Raw genomic sequence first — 24,645 nt, forward strand, 5'->3', positions numbered from 1 at the left:
AGGCATCGGAGGCTGGGGAGAGAGAAGTAATATGAGGGGACCGGCACAGACGTTCCTTTGTAGGTCAGGTCTAGTGTGTTACTGTGGGTCTGGGTGATGTCACAATGGTGGTGGCCGTAGTGCGGTGTTGTGTATGAGACCCTTTGTTTCCATCCAGGGCAAAGCAAGTTACATTCACAAACATTGGACACTGAGGCAGGTTCTGTGGGATATACTGAAATATTTGGTTTCTTCAAAGGTGTTAAGATCCCCTGTGTCTTCCTTCCCTCAGTTTTATTTGCTCTAGAAACATTATAACAATATAATCGAAAGTTATGTGTAATCCCAACCTCCTGGCACAACAAATAATTTTGTGGTTTCACTTTATTCCCTTCTGTTCATTGTCCATATGGAGATCTGTTTTTAAGAGGGTATAATTTAGAGGATGTTAAACCCTTACCCATAGGACACAGCTTGCCTTCTCCCTCCCCTGGTCCTGTTCAATTCAGCACACACATAGGGAACGCCTGCTGTATGCCATGCGCTCGGGAGGCGCGTGGATGAGACACAGCTCTTGTTCTCCAGGAACTGGTCACTGAGGGAGACACACCCTAAAAGGATCGTGTCAGTATTCCATAGACTTCTCTCCCTGTAGATCTCCCCAGGAGTCTGTGAAGAGTCAGGGAGAATATTTTATAATTCAGTTTACGGGTAAGAAGAGAGTCCCCTAACGTCATTGAGATTGTAATGGCAGGATCAGAACCTGAACTCCTGAGCCAGATCTGAGATTTCCTTTCCAGCCTCCTTCTTGTAGGTAACGGGGCCCCGCAGCCGTGTGACTGCTTGAGCCCCAGAGAAGGTCCCGTGCAGACTCTGTCCACCCGCTGTCCCAGCATCTGCCAGGCCGAGTGGTGTGGGCGCTACCCCACTCCCTTCCACACTCTCCCTTCCAGCTGCGTATTTTGTGACCTCATTTTCCCTTTACAACGGCCCTTGGAGTTTATTTCTGCAGAACCGGAATGTGGTAGGGACCAGGGTACACCCCAGGCCGCCCTAACTCTCCCAGAGACCCCCTCGCTTTGCCCTGACACACTGTGCGGCCTCTTCCGCCTGTATCTCCCTTCCAGGCCCACCTGGGGAGGGGCCGAAAGTTGAGAGGCCAGAAACAAATGGTGGCTGCCAAGGCACCCACGGGAATTGGGGGGAGGATCCTGCGTCCGGACTGTGAATTTATTTTTCTTTTAATTCTGTGGAAGACCAGCTTAAACACTTTCGTCCTTGGCCTTATTTCCTCTTATCGTTTCCTCTCATCCAGATAGCAGCATCTGCTAAGCCTGGTTCCCAGGCTCTCTGCTGCAAAACAAAGATTCTTGAGCTCACAGCCACAGTCAAGGCAGAGGCTCTTGCTTAAATATCAAAAAATAGTTATGGCCCTTCCACTTACCGAGGACTTATCAGGTACAGAGCATCTTCAAGCATTTTCTTGCATAATCCTCCCAGAAACCCAGGAGACGGGCCTTATTAATGTCCTTCCAAAAGCAAGGCTTGCAGAAGTGAGGCAGCCAGCCCCAGGGTCCACACAGGGATTTGAACCTGGGTGGGTACAGATTGCAGAGCTCATCTCCTAACTGCTCCACCGCTGTGCTTCCCGGAGAAGGTGTGGGTGGGCAAGGTGCTCTCGGCCTGTCATTCCAGAAGGCGGCAAACATTTGATCTTCGGCATATCGTGTTAGGGAGATCCTAAAGAGTGCCATGCTTTGCTTCTAGAACCAAACAAGTCATCTTTGGCTGCTGCCACGTCAGAAGGTCAGGAAGTTGCCAGAGAGCAGAGGAAAGGGGTCATTATGAAATGTGTCATGATTTCTCAGAGTCTTGTGCTGCGATTCAGAAATGTGTTACGAAAGGGATACGACATGTCACAGGGACATTGTGCTTGCAATAGAGCCTCACTTAGAGGACCCTCCCCCCCTTTTTATTTTTGGTTTTGAAATAGGCATAGCTCTCTGATCATTTTTTTTTTAAGTTTATTTATTTATCTTGAGAGATAGAGAAAGTGCAAGTTGGGGAGGGGCAGAGAGAGAGGGATAGAGAGAGTATCCCAAGGAGGTTCCACACTGTCAGTGCAGAGCCCCAGCCCAACCCGGGGCTCAAACCCAGGAACGGCCAGATCATGACCCTAGCCAAAGTCGAAGCTTAACTGACCAGGCCACCCAGGCGCCCCCTCTGGTCACTCTTAATAGAGACCAGGATACTGAAGAACATTTCTCCTCTCTGATAAAAACAGTCGTGCAAACATGATAATATGTGGCTGCTTTCATTCTACCTCAGTGTTGGGTTGGGGACTGGGGGGTTTGCAAAAGGGGTGGGTGGGGACTGTGGCAAGCTAGTGAGTGCCCTCCCAGGTGGGCAGCTCCACCCATGAACCAGGACTGGCTGCCTGTGGACACACTGGAAACTGGAAATCCAGATTATTATGTAAAATCTGTCTTTCTCTCTCTCTCTCTCTCTCTCTCTCTCTCTCTCTCTCTCTTTAAGTAGGCTCCATGCCCAATATGGTGCTTGAACTCGCAACCCTTAGATCAAGAATTGCATGCCCTACTGAGCCAGCCAGGGGACCCTCTGAAATCTCTTCAGTTTTAAATGTTGCCTCACTTTTCTTTCACACACTGTGATGACCAAATATAACCCACCTGTAGGTTATCAATTTAAAGCACCTGGAATAAGTTGTTCAGTGCTCAGCTCTGCACCCGGTCCTCTTGGACTCCCCTCTGAGCTCTGCCCCTTATCAAGCTGTTATCAAGCTGTCTTAATCTCTCATTTAATACCTTATGTTCCTCATCTGTCAGGTGGAGATGGTAATTTTACCTACTTCTGAGGGCCGCTATGAGAATTAATGAGAAAAGGCTTGAAACCTGGCACCTGGTACCTAGCAAGCCCACAGTAAACATTAACTTTTATATTTCAATACTTTTACATATCATTATTTGTGTCTCTTTCCATAAGTGCAGGGTGACGTTATGTCCTAGTTTGCCTGGGACAGCCCTGGTTCAATCTTGTGGTACCTGTGTAATTATCATGAACTCCCCTTGTTATTCTCAATTTTAGACAATAAATTATATGGTCAACCTATTTAAGCAAATGCTGGCATTGTGCCATTTAGGACTTTAACAAATTGTATTTCAAATGAAAAGATCATGGTTCCAGTTGACAAGTCACTTAGGCTTTCCATGTTTCTGTTTCCACATTCTTGTCAAAGTTTCAGAAAAAAGAATGAATCACTGAAGTATAATTAGTAAAAGTTTCTTGTGCACACACCAAAGACTGCAAACCAGGAGGACTCAAACCAAAACATGGAATGAGGCTCAGCGGTATATTATTATAAAGCACTTAGATAGTGTGGAGGCAGTGATTGTTTATACTTCACAGTGATTAGTTATAATATTAGAGCTTTCTTTTTTTTTAAGTTTATTTATTTATTTTTGAGAGACACACAGAAAGTAAGTGGGGAAGGAGCAGAGAGAATGGGAGAGAGAGAATCCCAAGCAGGCTCTGCACTGTCAGCACAGAGCCCGATGCAGGGCTCGAACTCCCAAACCGAACTCACCAACCGTGAGATCATGACCTGAGCTGAAACCAAGAGTCCCATGCTTAACCGGCTGAGCCACCCAGGCACCCCTAATATTAGAATTTTCTTAAATGAAAGGGAAATGGTTCATGGTTATCTCGTATGAATTTTGGGGATCCATTTAAGTTTTGCTTATGATTTTCAGAGGCATACGTTAAGTATTGACCCAGTTCAAGTTAGATTTGCTTGTGTTGCAAAATAAGCTAAATTAAGCTTTGCTTTTATGACTAAACTGGTTTTGTCTGCTCAGGGAATTTTCAAGTCTGGTCTCCCTATGTGTTTGATTTCACTATTCTAAAGGATTGACAAGATGAATTCTAAGATTCCCACAGTCTGTGTTCATTTTGTCATTTGACAAACATTTATTGTGAGTCCAGACTATGCCAGGCAAATGCCCAGCATGTGGAGAGGCCAGAGACGGAGGCCAATAAGGACCTCTCCGGCAGCGGGGTGGGAATCCCTACCAGGTTTTAAAAGTGTTATTTGAAAGACTTATCTAGAAATTGTTCACAAAATGTTTCTAGTGAATGGAATGTTTATATTTGAAACCTCAGTTTCTAGCAAACAAACCATTACATGCAGTGTAATTCTCTACACATTTCTATCTTGTGAGTGGCTATCTAATTTTAAAAAATTATTTCAGTGTGGAAAATTGGAAAATACAGAAAGGCCCAAAGGAAATTCTTCCGTTGAGTCTTCAATGAGCCAGGGGCCATCTAATGTTTTAGCTTTAGGTTACTCCTCGCCCCCACACACCTCTGAGGCCACTTTGTCAAAACTAAACTTTAAAAAGCTGCTCTCCCCACATTTGCGTATTTCCTAATAAAGTAATTCTCCAGCCATCCATCCATCCTCCATCAACCAGGTATGGAATACCCAACCTGGCGCTGTGCCTGGGGCCCCAGACGGCTCTCCTGTCAGCGATATAATGAAATTGTCCGTTCGCGACTTCATTGTCCCAGCGACTGCACTGCTGGGCAGGTGACTTGGGCGCCTCGCCTCCAGTCCTGAAGCTGGCTCTTCGCGGGCGGGCCAGTGGGGTTGGACGGTGCCGGCCCAGAAAAAGCCACTTCCTGCCGCGACCGGAGCGGGCCGTCGTTGTGAAAGCGGCCCCCTGGGGGAAGGAAGTGACTTTGCGCTGTTTATTTTGGCTGCGGGCTGGCAGACGGCGCCGGGGGCCGCGGGCCGCGCAGACCCCGCGTTCGCAGAGCGGGGCCGTGGAGCCGGTGGGCGGAGGCCCCGCGCCGAAACGCTGGGGGCGCGCTGCCGAGAGGGGGCGCCGGGAAGGGGGGCGGCGCGGCGCGGAGGGGGGCGCGCGGCCGGGAAGGGGGGCGGCGCGGAGGGGGGCGCGCGGCCGCGAGGACCCAGAACTCCGGGGGCCGGGGGCCCCCTGCCCCCAGGTCCTGGGGCGGGGTGAGGGAGGAAGGGGTCGAGGTGTGCCCGCCCTGGGGATGTCCAGCTGGGGAGTGGGCACAGAGGACAGGCCTGGGAGCCGACGGTCCGTCCGGAGCTTAGAGGCGTGATCGCTACTGTAGGGGCCCGGCGGCATCCCCGTTTCATCCTGCCAGATGGGGCCCGGGAAAGGACAGGCCGCAAAGATTGTGATGCCTTAGTTTGAGGAGACAAAAGCCGGCAGAGGGTGAGATCAAACACCACTAAATCGCCAGGGGGGAGGCCAGGGCCTGAGAGTATTTGGTTCCCAGAGAGCCCGGAGGGTGGGGGCCGAGGGGTGGGGGTGGGGGTACCCGGCAGAGTTGCAGGAAGGTGAAAATCGCCTCTCCGATTTTACGAATAATCCAGGTCGCTCCCACCCGCTTCACGTACCCCCTCTCTTGCGTTTATTACGTGGACGTGACAAGTCCACCTCAACCCGTTCCCCGCCCAGAGTCTGCTTTAACATCTTCCTGGGACGGAGCAGGTCACATTTTGCAGCACATACGTTTTAAGGGGGGAGAAGAACATCTCTAGAAGTGACTGATAGAGGAAGCTTACCATGGCTGGAGGGAGAGAGGGAGAGACACCACACACACGTGTGACAGCAGCAGAGGGGGGCTGCGTGTGCCGAGTTTGGTCACATGCACTTTAAGCAATGGAGAGCAGGCAGTTTGGCCCCGCTGGAATGCAGGGGTGGTTGGGAGGAGGGAGGAGAGTGTGAAAAGCCTGGAGGGTGGAGAGTAGACGGAAGCCCACAATCGCCCAGGATTTGGGTGGAGATATCGCACAGTTGGACAGGGCATTGGGCCCCTGTGTCCCGTAACTGTCCTGCCCTTCTGTGAAGGGATGCCCCGCCTCTCCCATCCAGGTCCAATGTGCGCATGGACCTTCTAGCAGAAGGTAGGGCAGGGTGGGGTGCTGGGTCCCCAGGGTTAGCTTTTCAACAGGGAGGGGCTGGCAGCTTCTGCTGACTCAGGGACATTTCCAGGCCTGGCCTCAGGGCCAAGCGGCTTATTGAAAGCAGCTGCTCCTCTTGGCTGGTGGCCCTACTGGCCCCTGGCTCTCCCTGGGATGACCCTTTGCCTCTGCGTGGCCTGAGGAGGCCTGAGGAGAAGGGCCAACTACGAGAGACTCAGTGGTTAGAGGTCGCCCTGCCATGCCCCGGGGACCAAATGTGGTCAGCCCCCAGGGCTCACCAGCTGGTCCCTAGGAGCTGAGCCAGGCTGGTGACTGGGTCCCCAATCTTTGCTCTCGCCATTCCCCCACCTTGGAACACCTTCCTTGCTCTTGTCTCTGCTGGTGCCTCTCAGGGTTTTGTTTGACATGCCTCTCGTTCAGCAGATTTTGAGAGTCTGCTGAGTGCCAGACACTCCGCTAGAATTAACTTCCCCTCTGCTTCCTTCAGCACCGTGTCTTTCTTGTAATGGAGAGCAGCCGTCTTATCCGAGGTCAGACCTCTGGCTGCCTTCGCTGCTGGGCTGAGTGCCGGGAAGCTGCTGGGACAGCTGAGAGCTTTGCTCCTGAGAGACAGAGACAGTTCTGAGTCTTTTGCACTCAGCCTCAGGACTCCGCCAAAGCATTGCGTGTACCTCACAGCAGATGGGAAAGGAAAAGAGGCCACAGTGAGAGTCAACAGGGAGGGAGGAGACAGGGGCTCCTCAATGTAGGGCACATAGCCTTAAAACCCAGTTGCTTCTGAGCACAGGCATAAATGTCCAGGCTGACGACTTGGAGATATCTGAGAAGGAAGGAAGTGTGGACACTGCAGCAGAAAGATTCCTGTTATCTGGAAAATCCATGCTTTCCAACACCTTCATCCCCAGCCACGGAGTATGAATTGGACCTGGGGGTTTTACACACTGGCTGACGTGTTGCTTGTAACTTTTTCATGGATTGCTTCATGAGTTCTGCCTCTCCGGCTTCATTGTAAATGTCACGAGGCCAGAGGCTGCATTGTCTAATTTCCCCGTCGTACCTAGTCATAAATGCTTGTCATCTGCACAAGTGAGAAAGCCTCTGGGGGAGCAGGCAGAAGGGTGATTAAGGAGGATGGGGTGGGGGTCTGGCCTCCAAGTTCCTCCTCTGACAAGCCCAAGAGGCCCATTGCCGGTCTGAGGGTCAGAGGGAATCCTGGAACGGTAGCCTCTGGGGAGTAAGGAGGCTGGGAGAGAGGCTGTGGCTCCAAGACGCGGGGTTGTGTGTTTATCAGGGTCCTTTTGGTTACAAGGACAGAAACCCTTGTAGACAAGCTCAGCACAAAGGGGGAATGTGGCTGCCAATGAGCCGGAGTGATTCACAGGCTGGAAGAAGAGCCACAGGAACTCTGGGTCTGGGACTGGGTATTCAGCACATGAAGACTAGTTTCCTCCCCTTCCACTGCTCAGCTGTGTCTCTTTCTGCAGTGTCCCCATTCTCGTCTGTAGCAGGAAGAAGGTCTTTCCCTCATGGTAGGAGACATGGCCATTGGCAGCCGCAGTTTAGCGATCACAACAGGGAGAGAAAATCACGTATTCCAGGGGAGGCCTCTGATCAGCCCTGTTTGAGTTATGTGCCCAGTCACCGTGCCAGGGGGATGGACACTGTTACTGGCCAGGAGTGAGCCTTGTGCCCACTCACGTAGCCAGAGCAAGAAAATTATAAATAAGAAGAAGAAGGGATGGGAAGTTCATTGGACAGACAAAAACAAAGGCCAGAGACTGAGAGAAGTTCAGTGAGGTTCAGGGATTCTGTCACCATCTCCATATCTTCCATGTAGAGCCCAGTGCCAACCAGACCATATGGTGGTGGGGGCCAGATTATGTCTCTGTTGCTCCCCACTGTACTCTCGGAACCTGGCACCGTGCCTGGCACCTGTGAAATTCTCAATACGTGTTTGTTGAATGAATGAATGAATGAATGCATGGTTGGATGGATGGATGGATGGATAGATGTGCTCAACACATAGCTTCCTGCCCGGTTTCATTCATTTCTTTATTCACCCACTGAGCAAGTACATAAGGAGCCACACACAACCCGGTGCACAACATTGTGCTGGTCGTGGTGTGGTTGCAAACAAAATGCAGGAGGTCGTCCTTGTCCTTGAGGGATGTACGTACCACAACCCTAGTGAGGGGCATTTCTACTTCCTGTGCTGATGCCTGATGCTCCCCAGGGCATGTGGAGTGAGGCTAAGGGATGGGTAAGGCTGGAGGGGGCCTTCCTGGGATGGGGGGGGGGGCATCAGGCCTCTGTACCCTGAGCTCCCTCTGCTGCCTCATGCGGGCTGGCTGAGCACAGGGCTGCAAAGAACACCGTCTCAGCTCAAAACACCTTTGTGCCCTTCCCTCGCCCCCTTACCATTTCCAGCTCAGCCAAGGCTGGGCTTGATCTCTTCCTGCATTGGGCCCTGGAGAAAGAGCCTCCTTTCTGTGAGGGCCCAGGCACTACCCCTTAGACTTTGGGTGGAAAATGCTCTCTCAGGAACTTGCCCCACTCAGGTCCCAGCTTGGTAAAGTCCCCTGGATCCACCTCCAAGAATCCCCCTCAGCTTCCCCTTTGTAGCTCTCTTGCCTCCCACCCCTCTGCTCCCAAATTCCTTGTTCTTTTCTCATTTGCTGCCAAGGCAGTTCTTTGACTTGCATTCTTCACCCCTGCCTCCTCCAGACCCTCAGTGTCTTCAGAGAGTCTCCCGCCCCCTCCAGAAGCACAGCTCTCTCTGACGCCCCCAGACACCTGGCTTTTAAGGGCTTGTTTGCCTCATGTTCTGCCATGTCCAAACCCACTGTCCTTCTCTAACCAGGACAGTGCTGTGTGTTTCCTCCTGGCCCCAGCGTTGCCTGGGCCATGCCACACACAGCAGGTGCACCAGGAAGATGCGTGGATTTGAACCCAGAACCTAGGATGTCCTAGGATGGAGGGGACTTGCAGGCGTGGTTCATGTGACAGAGCAGGAAACTGACACCTTGAAAAGTACTGCGATTGGGAGTCCTAATCTCTTCTCCTCTCTGGGTCTCAGTTTCCTCATCTGTCAAGTGAGGGAAAGGTGGCCTGACCCTGGGACTGCCTCCCCCCGGCTGACACAGACCCCTTCAGACCCCTCATTTGCCATTTATTATGATGCACAGCCTGGCTGGAACGCTTCAGCCCATATGTGGGTTTTCTGGTTGGGAAGGAGCAGAGGGTTCTATCCCCCTGGGCTGCTGTGGGCTCCTGTGATGTTTTGGGCTGCATTGTCCTGTCCCATCTCTGAGAAACATCTACAAAAGCAAGCACTATTTTCTCCCTTTTCCGGTCCCAGGCCCTTTCCCTACCCCCTGCCAAGGGCCACTTTCTGTTACTACTGACTCTTCTCACTGGAGGGGACGTTTTGAGAATCAAACACCCAGTCCTTAGAGGAGCCTCAGGCAGGCCTGGATTAAGTCATGGGGCCAGTTTATGGTTCCAGAGTGTGGCTGGAAGGGAAGGAGCAGGCTGTGGGGAGGGAACAGAGGACCCCATCCTGGTTTTGTTGAAGAATAGAGTGACCAGTGTCCCTGCACCATCAGCCTTCTTACTGTGGTGTTTTGAGCACTCAGTGACAGAAGCTGTGACAGTGTTCTGTTTTAGGAAAATTAATTTGGCAGCTGGATCAAGGAACAGAAAGATAGACTGATTGGTTGTGATTGTTATCTAGGCAGGAGTTTCGTTCGTTCGTTCATTCATTCCTTCATTCCTTCATTCATCCACGTGTTCATCCAGTATTTATTAAGCACTACTGGGTGTAAGGCCGAGTTGTAGGTGCTTTGGGTGCTGTGGTGGAAAAGACTGAGAAAGTCCTTGGGAGCTTATGAACAAGAAGAGAGACACACAAAATAGAAACATGTCAGGTAATGAGTTCTGCTTCTGGAAATACCAGTGTAGTTGGTACCAGTCTAACTCTCTAGTCAAGGGTACTTATACACAAAGGATATAATATAAAACACAGTGGTTTGAGAGCAATCAAAAACAGGCAGATTCTGGGGAGGAAAAAAATCGCCAAAAGAAAAGAAGTGGATGAAGTGAGAGGTTCATTTAAGCAGCATATCTCCCTGAGAGCACTGCCCTATTTGAGGACCTCAGACAGAAAGTAGCAGTTTTACTGGTCACCGTTTGGGGCTTCCGGAAGCTCCTAAACTGTGCATGGGCAGGGCGAGGCATTCGGGAACCCACCAAGAAACAGCAGCTGAGAGACAGAGGTTTCAGATGCTGCCTCGTCCTGAGGGAACAGAGTTTGGAATTCAAGATCCACTAAGTTAGAGGGGCTTGGTAATTGCCTAAGGTTTTCCTTTGAAACTCCAGAAGGGTCTCACCTTATGATTAAACCCAAGGCTAACAGCCGCACCCTAAGACTAAAGGCGAAACCAAAACAACCCCACCCTAGCAAAGCCTAAAGCCAAGCCTCTACAGGATCAAGATGATCCACCAGTAATTTAACTGCCTGCCAGAACAAAACTCAACATTCTTTTTAGGAAGATAAAAAAAAAAAAAAATTCAGACTCCCTATAACATGTCATCCACAACATCCTGTATACAATAAAAAAAAAAAAAAAATCCAGACTCTTTATAACATTACCCACAATGTCCAGTATGTAACAAAAATTACTAGACTTGCAGGCAGCTGGAAAAGTGACCCATAATCAAGAGAAAAAATAATCATTAGACAAAGGTGCACAGAGAACCCAGATGTTGAAAAAAAATCAGAGAATAATAAATAGTGAAGAGAACTACAGGTGAGCAATATGATAGAAAGTAACTGAGTAGCTACTACAGGTCCGAAGGGCCTCTTTAAAGATGTGACTTTTCTGAGAAGTGAAACATCAGGCAGAAAAAACCATGCAAAGACCTTGAGGCAAGAAAGTACGAACCCTGGGGCTCCTGGCTGGCTCAGTCAGTGGAGCACATGACTCTTGATCTCAGGGTCGTGAGTTGGAGCCTCATGTTGGTTGTAGAGGTTACTTAAAAAAATAAAACCTTAAAAAAAGAAAGAAAGAAAGAAAGAAAGAAAGAAAGAAAGAAAGAAAGAAAGAAAGAACCAAGCCTGTTCAAGGAAAGGAAAGGAGAGCATTGTGATTTGAGCAAGGAGCAAGTGTGATCCAGGATCAGACTGGTAGGCAGGACCAGATCATGTAGGATCTTGTGGCTCATGGTAAGAAGTTTGAATTTTATTTGAAGAATGATGAATTAATTGCCTTTGAAGGACTTTAAGTAGGAGGGAAACTTACCTCACGTATGTTATTTTATATCTTACTACAAGTGAGGCTGTTTCAAATAGTTACGAGCCAGTTGCATTTCATTTTTTTAGCTGTGTATGTGTGTTCTTTTCTACTACGCTGCTATTTTCCTCATAATTCATTCTATTTTTTGTAGAAACTTTTTATATTAGGGAATAAGCTATTTGCCACCAGTAATTTATGTATATAGTTGTCATTGGAATTCTGGCTTTGTTCATGGTATTTTTTTGCCATGGAAAAGATTATTATGTCATTAAATTCATCACTGTTTACTTTATGACCTTCAACACTCCAATATTATTTTTTAAAAGATTTGGGACTCACTTACATGTTTAAAAAATCATTCTAGCTGGCCAAGAGAATGACGTATAGAGGGATGATAAGACCATGGTGGAACAGAAGGAGCTTGAGGTTTGGACTCCGAAGACCAGGACCAAATTTCAGCTCCTCTCTGACCAGCCTCGTGATCGGTCAAATCATTTCACTACCCTTAGTCAATTTCTTTACCTATAACATGGAATAGTAATGATAATAAATGGCAACAGCAATAATTTACAGTGCTCTTACTGTGTGCCTGACCCTGCTCCAAACACTTTACAGGTATTCTCTCATTTAGCCTTTACAATAGTCTGATGAGGAAACTGAGTCAGAGAGAGGGAATGCGGCTTGCCCAAGTCACACGTTAAGTGGCAGAGCTGGGGTTTGTACCCTAGCAGTCAGATTCATGCCTTTAAGACCTGGAAATTATCCCAAGGGGGTAGTGGTTCATGGATGCAAAAATTCCTTGGTGACAGGGATGTGCTGTGTGTGTGTGTTGTGTACAACTAGGTGATGAAACATGGATGTCAGGCCTGGGCTTGCTTCCTGGCTGTGTGACACCGTGAGCAGGTCACCTCATGACTGAACTAACCGTGATCCTCTCTCTTTTTTATTCCTGTCTCCCTCCCTCCCTCCTTCCCTTCCTCCCTTCTTCCTTCCTTCCTTCCTTCCTTCCTTCCATCTCTCCCTCTCTACCTCTGTTTCTCAGCTTTACTGAAATGTAAGTCATGTCTCAAAGAACTCATCCACTTAAAATACACGATTAATTGGGTTTTACTCTATTCACAGAATTTGACAGCTATCATGACACTCTAACTGTAGGACATTTTCATCATCCCAAAAGAAACCCTGTACCCCTTAGCAGTCATCCCCCATTCCCATCACAGCCCAGCTCCCAGGCAACCACTGTCAACTTCCCATACATTTAAGTCTCCATTTCTTAATCTGTAAAGTCAGTGTGCTCGGGGGCAGGTTGGGTTTCACTGCCTTCCCCAGAGTGTCTGCGCAGTGAGGCGATGGGTGAATTGATGAGTGACTGGGGGAAGCCCTAGCTTTAGCCCAGCTAAATGCTGCTTAAAAAATGGTGTGCAATGGTTCTGGGAGGCATGAATGGTTGGATATGGAGGTGGAGGGCGTTCTAGAAGATTCTAGAAGTCAGGAAAGGAAGGAGCCAGTGAAGCTGAGGGGCCAAGGGGAAGAACAAGACCAATTACTCCAGGCCAGAGAGGAACTTTGGTGGGAACACCACACTGTGTCACGGAGCCTGGGATAAAGTTGTGATGTGCTGAGTGATGTCAGTGTGTCCACTGCTCCTCACAAGATCTTGGGAAAAGTATACAGCGCCCAACTTGCCAGGTGGAGTCGGGCTTGCTGTTTGAAGGTGGGATGGAGGGCTGAGTCCTGCCTCTAGGCTGAGCATGGGGCTAGAGCAGAGGCTGGCCATGCAGCCAGTTTCAGGCTCAGGGGCAGCATCTGAAGGTGGCACTGGCCATCAAGAGCCAGCCAGGAGAGCCCCTGGGATCGCATCATGCCCTGCCTTCCCTTCCAGAACCCAACGTCTTCCTCATCTTCAGCCATGGACTGCAGGGCTGCCTGGAGGCCCAGGGTGGGCAAGTCAGAGTCTCCCCAGCCTGCAACGCCAGCTTTCCCGCCCAGCGCTGGAAGTGGGTCTCCCGAAACCGGCTCTTCAACCTGGGTGCCATGCAGTGCCTGGGCACGGGCTGGCCGGGCACCAACACCACAGCCTCCCTGGGCATGTACGAGTGTGACCGGGAGGCCCTGAACCTCCGCTGGCACTGTCGCACCCTGGGTGACCAGCTGTCCCTGCTCCTGGGGGGCCGTACTGGCAACACATCCAAGGCCGGCAGCCCCGAGCGCGGCGACCAGACCCGCGGTGGCCAGTGGCGCATCTATGGCAGTGATGAGGATCTGTGCGCTCGGCCCTACTATGGTGAGAGGCCGCTTGCCGGGAAGAGGTGGGCCCCCGCCCCAGTGTCAGGAGGACTGGAGCCACAGAGTGACAGATGCGGGAGCGACAGATACAGACCCTTGGCAGCCGTATCTTTAATTGTAATGGGAAGCATTTGGGAATAATTAAGAATATTAACCTCAAAGCATTTATTTTTAAGGACTTAAAAAATTAATACATGCTTGCGAGGACCTCAAACGGTGCAAAAGCGTATCACGTAAATTTAAAATTCCCTTCTCCCAGGCCCACTCTCCAGGGTAGACCCTAGAGTAACCCCATTGGTGTCTTGCTCCCCATTTTGCAGGGGCGACCGGGGACCGGGGTCACTCGGTGAGGGGCCTTTTGTGGTGGACAGCTCTGTCCAGGGGGGTCCTCTTCCTGTAAGACATCCTGAGTTCTGAGATGGAACTTGTGGGGAGGGGCAGCTGGATTTTGGACAGGCATGAAGGGCGCTGGGGGGACCCCTTCCCAGCGCTGTGGGATGAGCAGCAGGACCTCTCCCAGGCTCCTTGGCTGATCTGACGGCGGAGGGGGTCTCAAAGCCTTAAGCGCCACTTTGGCCTTCACATCGCTGCCCCATCCCTAGCTCCCTGGGGTAGGAGGTTTTCCCTGAGCGGAGGGGGGGGGGGGCGGGCAGCCTCTGGGGTCCAGATGCCAAGACACTGGCTCCGTTCTGCAGAGGTCTACACCATCCAGGGAAACTCCCATGGGAAGCCGTGCACCATCCCCTTCAAGTATGACAACCAGTGGTTCCACAGCTGCACCAGCACGGGCCGTGAGGATGGGCACCTGTGGTGTGCCACCACCCAGGACTACGGCAAGGACGAGCGCTGGGGCTTCTGCCCTATCAAGAGTGAGAGCAGGGTGGAGAGGGTGGGCCAGGGTGGCTCCTGGAGGGAGGCCGACCACGAGGGGCCTCAGCATGGGTGGAAGAACTTGCCGGACTGGGGTGATAAGATGCCCCTCCTCGTAGCGCGGAGCAGCGTGTGTGGGGTCTGCACTCCTTGAGGGACTCCCGTGTGGGACCCATGTCCCGCTGTCGTGGTGGCAGGTAACGACTGTGAGACCTTCTGGGACAAGGACCAGCTGACTGACAGCTGCTACCAGTTTAACTTCCAGTCCACGCTGTCGTGGAGGGAGGCCTGGGCCAGCTGCGAGCAGCAGGGGGCGGACCTGCTGAGTATCACGGAGATCCACGAGCAGACCTACATCAACGGTGAGGCGGCAGGGCAGCCCCCGGGGTGGGGGTGGGGGGATCCTGGGTCTGGCGGCCCCGGCAGGGCAGGGCAGGGCAGGGCAGGGCAGGGCAGGGCAGGGCAGGGCGGCAGGGCAGGGCAGGGCAGGGCGGCGGCAGCCTGGGCCCTGCTGCCCGTCTTTGGAGGGCCCTGGGCCCTTCCTGCTGGTGGGGCACGGATGCCCTTGGGGGGGGGGGGGCATACAGTGGGAGGGCCGCGGGTGGGCCAGTCCCCTTCTCACTGTCTCTGACTTGCTGTCAGGGCTCCTCACTGGCTACAGCTCCACGCTGTGGATTGGCCTTAATGACCTGGACACCAGTGGAGGCTGGCAGTGGTCGGACAACTCGCCCCTGAAGTACCTCAACTGGGAGAGTGGTGAGGCGTGGGGTTCGGGCGCAGGGTGGCCTGGGGACTGCACAGGCATCTGGTCTCCTATTTATTCCTCCCCGGGAACCCTTCTCCAGGCCGCGTGGGGGAGGGGCGGCGGGGCAGGTTCCACCCCCTCCTGGACCGGGTCCCGCCCCATCGGGGCCCGTGCAGTGGCCTTGCGTAAACTAGAACCCGATGCCCTCTCCTCAGGGCGCAGGGCCTGGGGCCCGGGCTGGATTTCAGGCCCTGTCCGTCCCTTCAGCTGCACCCAGGGCACCGGCAGCCCGGCCAGGGAGGCCCCGGGGGCCGGTCACCAGTGTCGGGAGGAGGGTTTGGGCCCAAGGGGGGAGGGGGAGGCGGAGGTGAGAGGCAGTGAGGGGCCCCGAGGGAGCCGGAGGCTGTGAGGAGGGCCCGGAGGAGGCCCGGGTGTGAGTGAGTATCTCTCTCCCGGGCTGCTGGCGCCCTCCCCTCCCCTCCCCACAGATCAGCCAGACAACCCGAGTGAGGAGAACTGCGGGGTGATCCGCACGGAGTCCTCGGGCGGCTGGCAGAACCGCGACTGCAGCATCGCGCTGCCCTACGTGTGCAAGAAGAAGCCCAACGCCACGGCCGAGCGCCCGTCCCCCGGTGAGCGGAGGTCCCGGCGCGGGGCGGGGGACGGGCCTGTCGGGCGGCGACGCAAGGGACTCTCTGCTGAGGGACTAACCGGAATGTGGTTAAATGCTGGTAATCCGCACGCTCCTTGTAGCAGTCCCACTCAGCTGGAGGTGACAGACATCTCAGCACACAATTGGACTATCCCGAGTTGTGTACCACTATAAAAATATGTGTAATAAATGTTAGAGAAGACATGCCTAGAGAAGACACTGCTTAAGCTCCTGAGAGTTAAGGAGGGCTTCATGGACGTGACATTTGATTTGGGCTTTTTAAGTTGACTGTAAAGAGGTGTGAGGGAAGGGCATTCCTGGCAGAGGGAACAGCATGTGCAAAGGTGCAGAGGCATGGGAGTATACAGCAGCTTTAAGTTTGGTGAGGATTGCAGTCTAGTTGGAGTGTAGACTCTTCATAGGGTGTGGTGTTTGGACCGGCGGCGTGATGCTGTTCTAAATGCAGACTCTCAGCCCCGCCACCTGGCCTCCATTTCACAGGATCGTCAAGCAAGGTGTGTGTGCAGGTGCAGCCAAGGCACCCTGGCTTAGAGGGCATGCTGAAGAGAACAGTTCAGAAAGGCAGGTTGCAGCCAGTCCCTGAAGGGTCTTGGCTGCTGGGTCAAGTTTGGGTGGGGCCAGGTAGGCTGTGGGGAGCCTCTGCGGGTTTTTAAGCCAGGGAGTGTCTTGCTCACATTTGCGATTCACAGAGATAGCTGTAGGGGCCTATGGAGGAGGTTGGGGTAATGGGCACAGCACTGTTCTGGGGACTGCTGCGTGTGGCTTTGGGCAAGGAGCTCTGTCTCTGAGCGCAAATCGCGAATAAGCTCCTACCCCTTGCAGGGTTGTTGTAAGGCTGGAGACAGGGCCTTGCCCAAAGGAGCGTGACCGTGGGTAGCAGAGGATGTTCGTCAGTGTGGGTTGGAAGGGCTACGACAGGAGTCCAGTAGCCGTGGGAGCCACTGCTTTCTCTCCTCCTCCCCTAGGGATTGGCACCCCACACATAGGGCACCTCCCCTCTAGCTAGAGGGGGCCTGGGGCAGGCACCAAGTCAAGGTCTTCTCCGACCTAGAAGGAAGGAGGGCCCTACTGTGGGCAGGCCTGACCTATCTGTGGCCCCCTTTGGGCCTAGCTCCTCACCAAGTCCCCTGGCTCCTGGATCTCCCCAGTGTGGCCCCATTGGGGGAGGTCTCCTCTGAGGCCTCCTGGATCTGCAGATGTGTCTGTGGCCTTGGACTGACTCTTTCATCCCACTCTGCGTGAGGCATCTTTTCCGAGCAATTTCTCAAATGCGTTCTGTCTTCTGGGTCTCATCGTGCAAGGCATGTCATTCCAAAGGCAGGCACCGTTGTGTCCGCAAGGCATCCATATTTCCTGAGTTTCTTTCCTCCCGACAGCCGGAAGAAGGCCCCCTTGGGTCTGAACTTGGGTTCTGTCTGTGGCGGCAGCCTTGGGTCTTAGCCGGGAGGCCCAGGAGATGATTGACAAGTCAGAGCCGAGGAGTGAGTCAGCTCAGGCTCAGGCCTCTGAGAAGCACTATGCTGGACCCTGGAGCGTCTCACAGAATGGAGTGGATCCCAGAATCCCGGTCTGGGGTGACGCTTCCAGTGGGTGCATGCTTTCCTGCCTGGCTGGGCAGAGTCCTGCCCGAGCCTGACGTTGTGGGTGGTTTAGTAAAGTCTTGTTTTCTCTTGCCAAGGCCCAAGTGAGGGCTTGTTTGCTTCAGCTGCTCTGGGACCCCGATCTCTAGAGACTGACCCTGAAATGCATGGAAGTGGGGGTGAGGAAGAGCCTGTCCCTGGTTAGTTTCTCAGCCCTGAGTGGAGCAAGTGACTTCTTGGGCCTCTGGCCTGGTGGCCCCACTTCCCCATCCCTACATCCTGGACTGCCGAGGTCGGCACTGGGTCCACACTCAATATATGCTCTCTGAGGTAGTGACAGTGGTCTCATTTATTAAGCAAGGTGGACATGAGCTAAGTTTGAATCTTATAATAGGAAATCCCATTAAAAAAATGTTTTTAATGTTTATTTTGAGAGAGAGAGAGAGAGAGAAACAGCATGCGCGGGGGAGGGGCCGAGAGAGGGAGACACAGACTCCGAAGCAGGCTCCAGGCTCCGAACTGTCAGCACAGAGCCCAACGCGGGGCTCGAACCCACGAACCGTGAGATCAAGACCTGAGCCGAAGTCGGTCACTCAACGGACTGAGTCACCCAGGCACCCCAGGAAATCCCATTTACAGAGGAGGAAACTGAGGCTCCCAGGGCTGGTCTGACCTGAGTCTCCCCACTCATCTCTTTCTGAAAGCCCTAGCTGGAGGGGCTGTCCTGTCCTGGGTGAAATTTGCCACCACTTCCTGGGGCTCTGCTTCTGGGCTTCCAGCAGCCCTGGAGGGCTTTGTCTTTTTAGAACCTTTCAGCATTCGGGCCTGTTCTGGCGGCCAGGGCTGATCTGAGGCAGGTGTGGGGAGGAGGTGACTTCAGGGCCCTGCCCATGTTGACACTCAGCGGGTCAAGGCATCCTGGCTGGGTGGCTTGGTCCTGAACGGCACCTCGTGGGTCTCCACAGACGTGTGGGCCAACGTGAAGGTGGAGTGCGAGCCCAGCTGGCAGCCCTTCCAGGGCCACTGCTACCGCCTGCAGGCTGAGAAGCGCAGCTGGCAGGAGTCCAAGAAGGCGTGTCTGCGGGGCGGGGGCGACCTGCTCAGCATCCACAGCATGGCCGAGCTGGAGTTCATCACCAAGCAGATCAAGCAAGGTGAGCGGCTGCTCGTCCACACCCGGAGTGGAGGGCAGGGCCTTGCCAGCGCCCATCCGGTCCCACCCAAGAGGCTGTGGGACTGCCCCTCTGCTGCTGGTGGCTGAGGCTGACCTCTCCGTGTCTTCTCTCCCCTGTCCCCTGCTGCATCCCAGAGGTGGAGGAGCTGTGGATTGGCCTCAATGATTTGAAACTGCAGATGAATTTTGAGTGGTCTGATGGGAGCCTCGTGAGCTTCACCCACTGGCACCCGTTTGAGCCCAACAACTTCCGGGACAGCCTGGAAGACTGTGTCACCATCTGGGGGCCGGTGAGAACCCCCTCTCCCCACCCTCCTGGTGCCGCTGTCAGCTTCTGCCTCTATACCACCACCCCATGGCCTCTCAGAATCCCCCACTTCCCCACCAGCCCCTTCCCTTCCATGTGCAGAGATCGCGAGGATTTGAATCCTCCCCACCCCCAACTGGCTGGGGCACCTTGGGCAAGTTAACTTAACCTCTCTGTGCCGTGGTTTCCTCATCTGTCAATGGAACGCTAACAGTGCGAACCTCAGACGGTCATTGGGAGGATTAAAGGAGTTAATTCTCGTGAAGCCTTGGGATTCTGCCTGGCATGATCTTGGTCTACCGGCTGCCCTTCCCTACCGGCAGGTGGCATCAGAAGCCACATTTTGTGGACACACTCCATTGCCTGGGCTGCTCTGTGCCAGCCCTACCCAGCCCAGGGTCCTGTCTCCTCAAAAAATTATGGGGTGATGGCTGTTTGCCATGGTTTGGGCTCAGATGCAGTGTGGGTAGATGTAGGAATTGATGTAGGGCTTCAAGTAGAGACAAGAGAACCTTTAAAAAGAGACCAAGTCAGAGGGACAGAGGATGGACTCCAGGGACAGACAGGACATTCTGCTGTGAGATGCTGCAAAACGGTGCCAGGACTGTAGAGACAGAGCCATCTGGCATAAGGGACGCTATTTAAAAATTTATAAACAATTATTTGTTGAGTGTCTGCCACGTGCCAGGCATTCTCCTGGGGACTGGGACACAGACACCTCTGCCCTCTGGATGGAGCTAAAGGCAGATAAACCGCTGGCGAGGAGACTGGGGACACAGGACAGTCTGGAACACAGAGAAGACAGGTCTCTTGCTCAGGATCACACAAGTTGGAGGCAGGGGCAGGTCTAAAAGTCAGGTCCGCCAAAGGGTTTGGGGGCGGGGGGGCTGAGACTCTCCCTCATCCTGTGTCCCTAGGAAGGTCGTTGGAATGATAGCCCCTGTAACCAATCCTTGCCGTCCATCTGCAAGAAGGCAGGCCAGCTGAGCCAGGGGGCCGCCGAGGAGGACCACGGCTGCCGGAAGGTGAGGGTGCTTCTGGAGCTGCCCCTGGGTGGGGCCAACCAGAGGGGCTCCCAGAGGAGGGAGGGAGGGGGCAGCCTCCCCCGGCATCCTCCCGTGCTTGGCACATCCCTTCCTCCTGCTCTCCACACTGCTCTGTTCCAGAAAGAGTGATAGTGGCTGAGGCAGGGTGGGGGTAGGGTGGGGGCTGTTGGGAGGAAGCAGAGCTCCCCACCCCCGCTCTTTTTGGGGAAGCTACTTCTCAGAGGCGGCAGAGAACAGGAGGTGGGTGCGGGCAGGCCCCCAAGTCCTCACCTGAGTGAGACTGCCGGGGTGCATCCCCCACCCCCGCCCGCCGGCTCTGTCTCTGCTGGCCCACACCTTGCCGTCTGACACACGGTGCGCTTGTCTGTCTCCTGGAGGAATGAAGCCCTTCTGGTGTCTCCTTCCTTGCATTCCTAGCCCCAGGGGCTTCCAGATGTTCAGGGAGGGAGAGGGCCAGGACTGCCCACGTTAGTGGGGCAGTGCGTGTATGAATGAGGGACCCATGTCCTCCTCCAGGCCCTCCCAGGCTCCCCACGGCCTGGCCCTCAGCCAAGCAGGGGCGTAAGTGGTGTGGATGAATAAGGGGAGGTTACTCAAAAAAGACACTTAATGATGTTTTGGCCCCTGGTGGCTCCATCTGCCGAGGCCACGTTCCTGCCAGCCCCTTGCTGCCAGTCTGGCTGCTCACTCTGTTTTCCTTTACCGCACCCCCACCTCACTTGAACCCCATGCTCTCCCCCGGGGAGGAGCCCGATACAACGACAGGCACGACCTGAAGTGGGGAGGAGAGAGAGCAGGGGCCCTGCTGAAGCATCTGGGGGGCCGGCATGGGCAGGGACTGGCCCGGGGGCTCTGTCCTGGCTTGGGTGAGGTGGGGGCAGGGGAGAGAGGAGGAGTGACTAATGGCCCTGGCCCCAGGGCCACCTGAAATGTGCGTGCAATGTTGAGCAGCCCCAGTTAACACCCTGGGAGACCTGGGGTCTTAGCACAGCCTCCCCCCCGCCTCGCCCCCGCCCCGCCCCACCAGCTTCTCTTTTGCTTGGGCTCATGCTCAAGGGGCTGTAACTTTCTCCCAACCTCAAATCCACCCCAGGCCTTCCCATTTCAAGAGCTCCTGGAGGTGAAGGCCCTGGCAGGCACCTTGTGTCATCTTAGGATGGAACAGGGCTGTGGTCAGGACAGGAGCAGCCTTTGTGGTGTGGGTTCAAGTCTGAGCTCCACCTTGTACTGTCTGTGTACAAAGTCCGATCACTTAATTTCTCTGAGCCTCGGCTGCTGTTGTGAAAGGCAGGAGCAGAGAGCTCAGGGTGGCCCAAGGGGCGGGAGGTCTGTTGGGTGAAGCCTTGCTTGGTCTCGTGGGGGTTGGATGGTAGAGGACCAACCATCAAGGAGCAGCTTCGCTGCTCCTCGCTGAGGGTCCGTCCCCCCACCCCAGGCTAGCTGCCTCCTCTGCTCACTGTACCTTTTCCAGGACCTGAGGATTACCCAGCCTTTCCTGGCAGCTCTCCCAGCTTTTCAGCTCTGGTCTCGCAGCCAACTGGCAATTTTCCCACCGTGACTCTTGGTTTAAATGCCCGAGAGAGGAGTCCAGTGGGCCGCCCATCTTTCTTCACTGGCCCACAGGCGGGTCACTGGCTGCCTCCAGATCAGCCGCCCTTGGGCCATGCTTCCACCTCTGATCTGGCAGTTGTGGGTGATGGTAGGGAGTGGGGAAGTGAAGTGGTAAGATGCAGAACACAGCACAGGAAGAGCCGTCTCTGGTGTCCAACCAGTCCCCTCTGTCCTGTGCCCAAGCCTGTGGCACATTCAGTGGTGCCACCATGGCATCCCCCACCCCAGGAATTCTGGCTGAGGGAGGAGAGTCCTTCCCACGGACGTCCCTCTTTTGCCCACTCTCTCGAGCCAGGGTTGGACATGGCACAGCCCATCCTGCTACTGGCTGGGAGAGGACCAAGTAAGCTACGGTGAGGCCCGGCGCCTATGCACCCATCACGGCTCTCAGCTGGTCACCATCACCAACAGGTACAGGCCGGGACCGTGTGCCCAGACTAGCCCTCAACGCCTGTCTCAATGCCTAATGTGGACCTTGCACCAAACGGGGTGGCGTTGTAACATTAAGCACAGAGGGACCTGAGTCCTGGGAGCCTCAAATGGCTTCAGGACCTTTTTTCTAATATTGTCATGAGAATGATTCCCGTTTATTAAGTGACCCCAGTGTAGGGCAGGGCCTGGGCAGGGGCAGGAGCAGGAACAGGTGTAGATATGGGTTGGATGCCCAAGAGAGGCCTTGGCTGTGTCTGATTTTCTCTACTTTCTTAGCAAGGCACGAAGGTGCAGGCAGTGGGCGGGGAGCTTGGTTGCTATGTGTCAGCTGTAGGGTCCCCATGGGTCCCCCAAGTTACTGGTTGGGGGGGGCAGGGCATCTGGCCTGTGGCCCAGGGAGTGGTCGGGGCTGGGGCGAGCTCCCTGCCTGACCAGCTTCTCTTCTACAGGTTTGAGCAGGCCTTTGTCAGCAGCCTCATCTACAATTGGGACGGCGAGTACTTTTGGACCGCCCTGCAGGACCTCAACAGCACCGGCTCCTTCCGCTGGCTCAGCGGGGATGAGGTCATGTACACCCACTGGAACCGTGACCAGCCTGGTGAGCCCTTCCCGCACGGCACTTGGCCAACCCCTTCTTTGACCTTCCTTGGTGAAGCCAGGAGGCCATATGGACCTGCCTTGCCGGGACCGAGTCCCAGGGCTTCCCAGTAAACTGATTATTGGTGCAGTGTGGTGAAATGGTTAGGGGCACAGGCTCTGGGGCCAAACCGCCTGGTGCATCTTTGAGCCTCAATTTCTCATCTGTCAAATGAGGATAAGGTACTTCGGGGTTGAGATGGATTAATAGATGTGAAGTGCCTAATTATTGTGTGTGATGCTAGCACAGGTGCTTGCTATTATGATTATTGCCATTTCACATTCATTATCTTTTGTAGCCTTTTCAATTTCCTGATGAGATAGATGGTCAAATAGCCTCAGAGAAGTTAAGCGACTTGCCTAAGATCTCACGCAGGAGTAAACACAGAGCTGGGACTCTGCCTCCATTCCCTTCCGGGTCCCTGCTGCCGGCCGAGCTGGTCACCCAGTGTGCAGGGCCCGGCTGGGGTGGTGCCCTGTGGGGAGGACTGGACCACGAGTCCTCAGCAAACGGGTCTCTTGCTCCCCCCTCCAGGGTACAGCCGTGGGGGCTGTGTGGCCCTGGCCACGGGCAGCGCCATGGGGCTGTGGGAGGTGAAGAATTGTACCGCGTTCCGGGCCCGCTACATCTGCCGGCAGAGCCTGGGCACGCCGGTGACGCCTGAATTGCCTGGGCCAGACCCCACGCCCAGCCTCACCGGCTCCTGTCCCCAGGGCTGGGGGTCAGACCCCAAACTCCGGCACTGCTATAAGGTAGGCAGCCTGCCGGTGTGGGAGGAGGGAGAAAAGCGGGAGCAAAGGAGCTGCACGCCCGGGGTGAGGGCAGCCCCAGCAGGGCCCAGGCTCGATCCAGGCAACTGGGCCCCAGGGACAATGTTTCCCCACAGCAGCTTGCAGACAGAGGTAATTTCTGATGACAGGCTTGTCAGTGGAATGTCAGGTGTGGCACATAATAGGTGCTCGATATACATGTGAGGGATTGAAAAAAAATCATGGAGATAATCAGTTTCAGAGGTTCCCAAATGTTGGGGCTGGGATGTCTGCTTTTCAGCATCATCTGGGCAGCTTGATAAAAATAAACGCCTGGGGCTGCCACTGTGGAGATTGGGATTTGCTAGATTGGGGTGGGGCCTAAATTTTTAAACCCTGCTGGGTTCGGGAGCCACTGACATAGTCCAAGTTTTTTTGTTACATGAGGAAACAGTCCAGGGAGGGGAAGGGAGTGGCCCACAGCACACTGTGGCTGGTTCAGGGGTCTGGGCAGGAGTATTCTCTAGGAGCTGGCTGTGCTGGCTCCCCTCCCTGGAGCTCATTCTCTGAGGCGCAGGCTTGTCTTAGGTAGCCTGCACCCCCGTCCAGTGCGGCCCCAGCCCCCCTCCCCACTGCTGTCATGGGAGGGCGTGTGGACCCATGGGGACAGCTGGGACACCAGGACTTTGTTCCTGTAGGTGTTCAGCTCAGAGCGGCTGCAGGATAAAAAGAGCTGGGTGCAGGCCCAGAGGGCCTGCCAGGATTTGGGAGCCCAGCTGCTGAGCCTGGCCAGCTATGAGGAGGAGCACTTTGTGGCCAACATGCTCAACAAGATCTTTGGGTACGGAGCCTGGGGCGGTGGCCTGCACGCACCTGGGTGGGCTCTTGGTTCTGCCGGGCGCAGGGCAGGGGGCAGGGTGAGGGCGCCCCCGGTGAGGCCTGTCCGAGGGCTCAGAATGACCTGTGTATCCGCAGCGAGTGCCAGGACCATGCTGTCCTCCCTCAGGTAGCCGTCGTCTCCCTGGACTTGGAAACTTTGTTGCTCACCAGTGTCAGGGAGCCAGCAGTGGCCCCCTCAGACTCACAGACTTTGACAAAAGTAACTGCCCTTCCCATCCCTCTGCAAGCTGATCCAAGTTGAGCATCAACACCCAACACCCCCAACACCATCCCGTAACAACCCACTCTCCTCAATAAACCGCTTTTCCTGAGAAAGAGGAGGACAAAAGCTACAAAAGTGAGCATTTGCCTATGGGGGTCCCTCCAGGACCCTGTCTGTGTCTGT

At 54.3% G+C, this 24,645-nt stretch overlaps 1 protein-coding gene across 2 annotated transcripts in view; it reads left to right on the forward strand.

Moving 5' to 3' along the window:
• Positions 1-24,645, forward strand: part of MRC2 (mannose receptor C type 2) — a 51,809-nt gene that overhangs the window by 15,344 nt on the left and 11,820 nt on the right. For both annotated transcript variants that reach the window (XM_049637557.1, XM_049637558.1), the window contains exons 2-13: positions 13,133-13,534; positions 14,232-14,405; positions 14,604-14,768; positions 15,049-15,162; positions 15,640-15,783; positions 18,370-18,558; positions 18,714-18,868; positions 19,803-19,910; positions 21,838-21,953; positions 22,424-22,572; positions 23,146-23,363; positions 24,059-24,201. In XM_049637557.1, the coding sequence (XP_049493514.1) occupies positions 13,133-13,534; positions 14,232-14,405; positions 14,604-14,768; positions 15,049-15,162; positions 15,640-15,783; positions 18,370-18,558; positions 18,714-18,868; positions 19,803-19,910; positions 21,838-21,953; positions 22,424-22,572; positions 23,146-23,363; positions 24,059-24,201 (2,077 nt within the window). The remainder of the gene's footprint in view (positions 1-13,132; positions 13,535-14,231; positions 14,406-14,603; positions 14,769-15,048; positions 15,163-15,639; positions 15,784-18,369; positions 18,559-18,713; positions 18,869-19,802; positions 19,911-21,837; positions 21,954-22,423; positions 22,573-23,145; positions 23,364-24,058; positions 24,202-24,645) is intronic.

This window comes from Panthera uncia, chromosome E1 (genome assembly GCF_023721935.1).
Source record: "Panthera uncia isolate 11264 chromosome E1, Puncia_PCG_1.0, whole genome shotgun sequence".
Taxonomy (NCBI): Eukaryota; Metazoa; Chordata; class Mammalia; order Carnivora; family Felidae; genus Panthera; species Panthera uncia.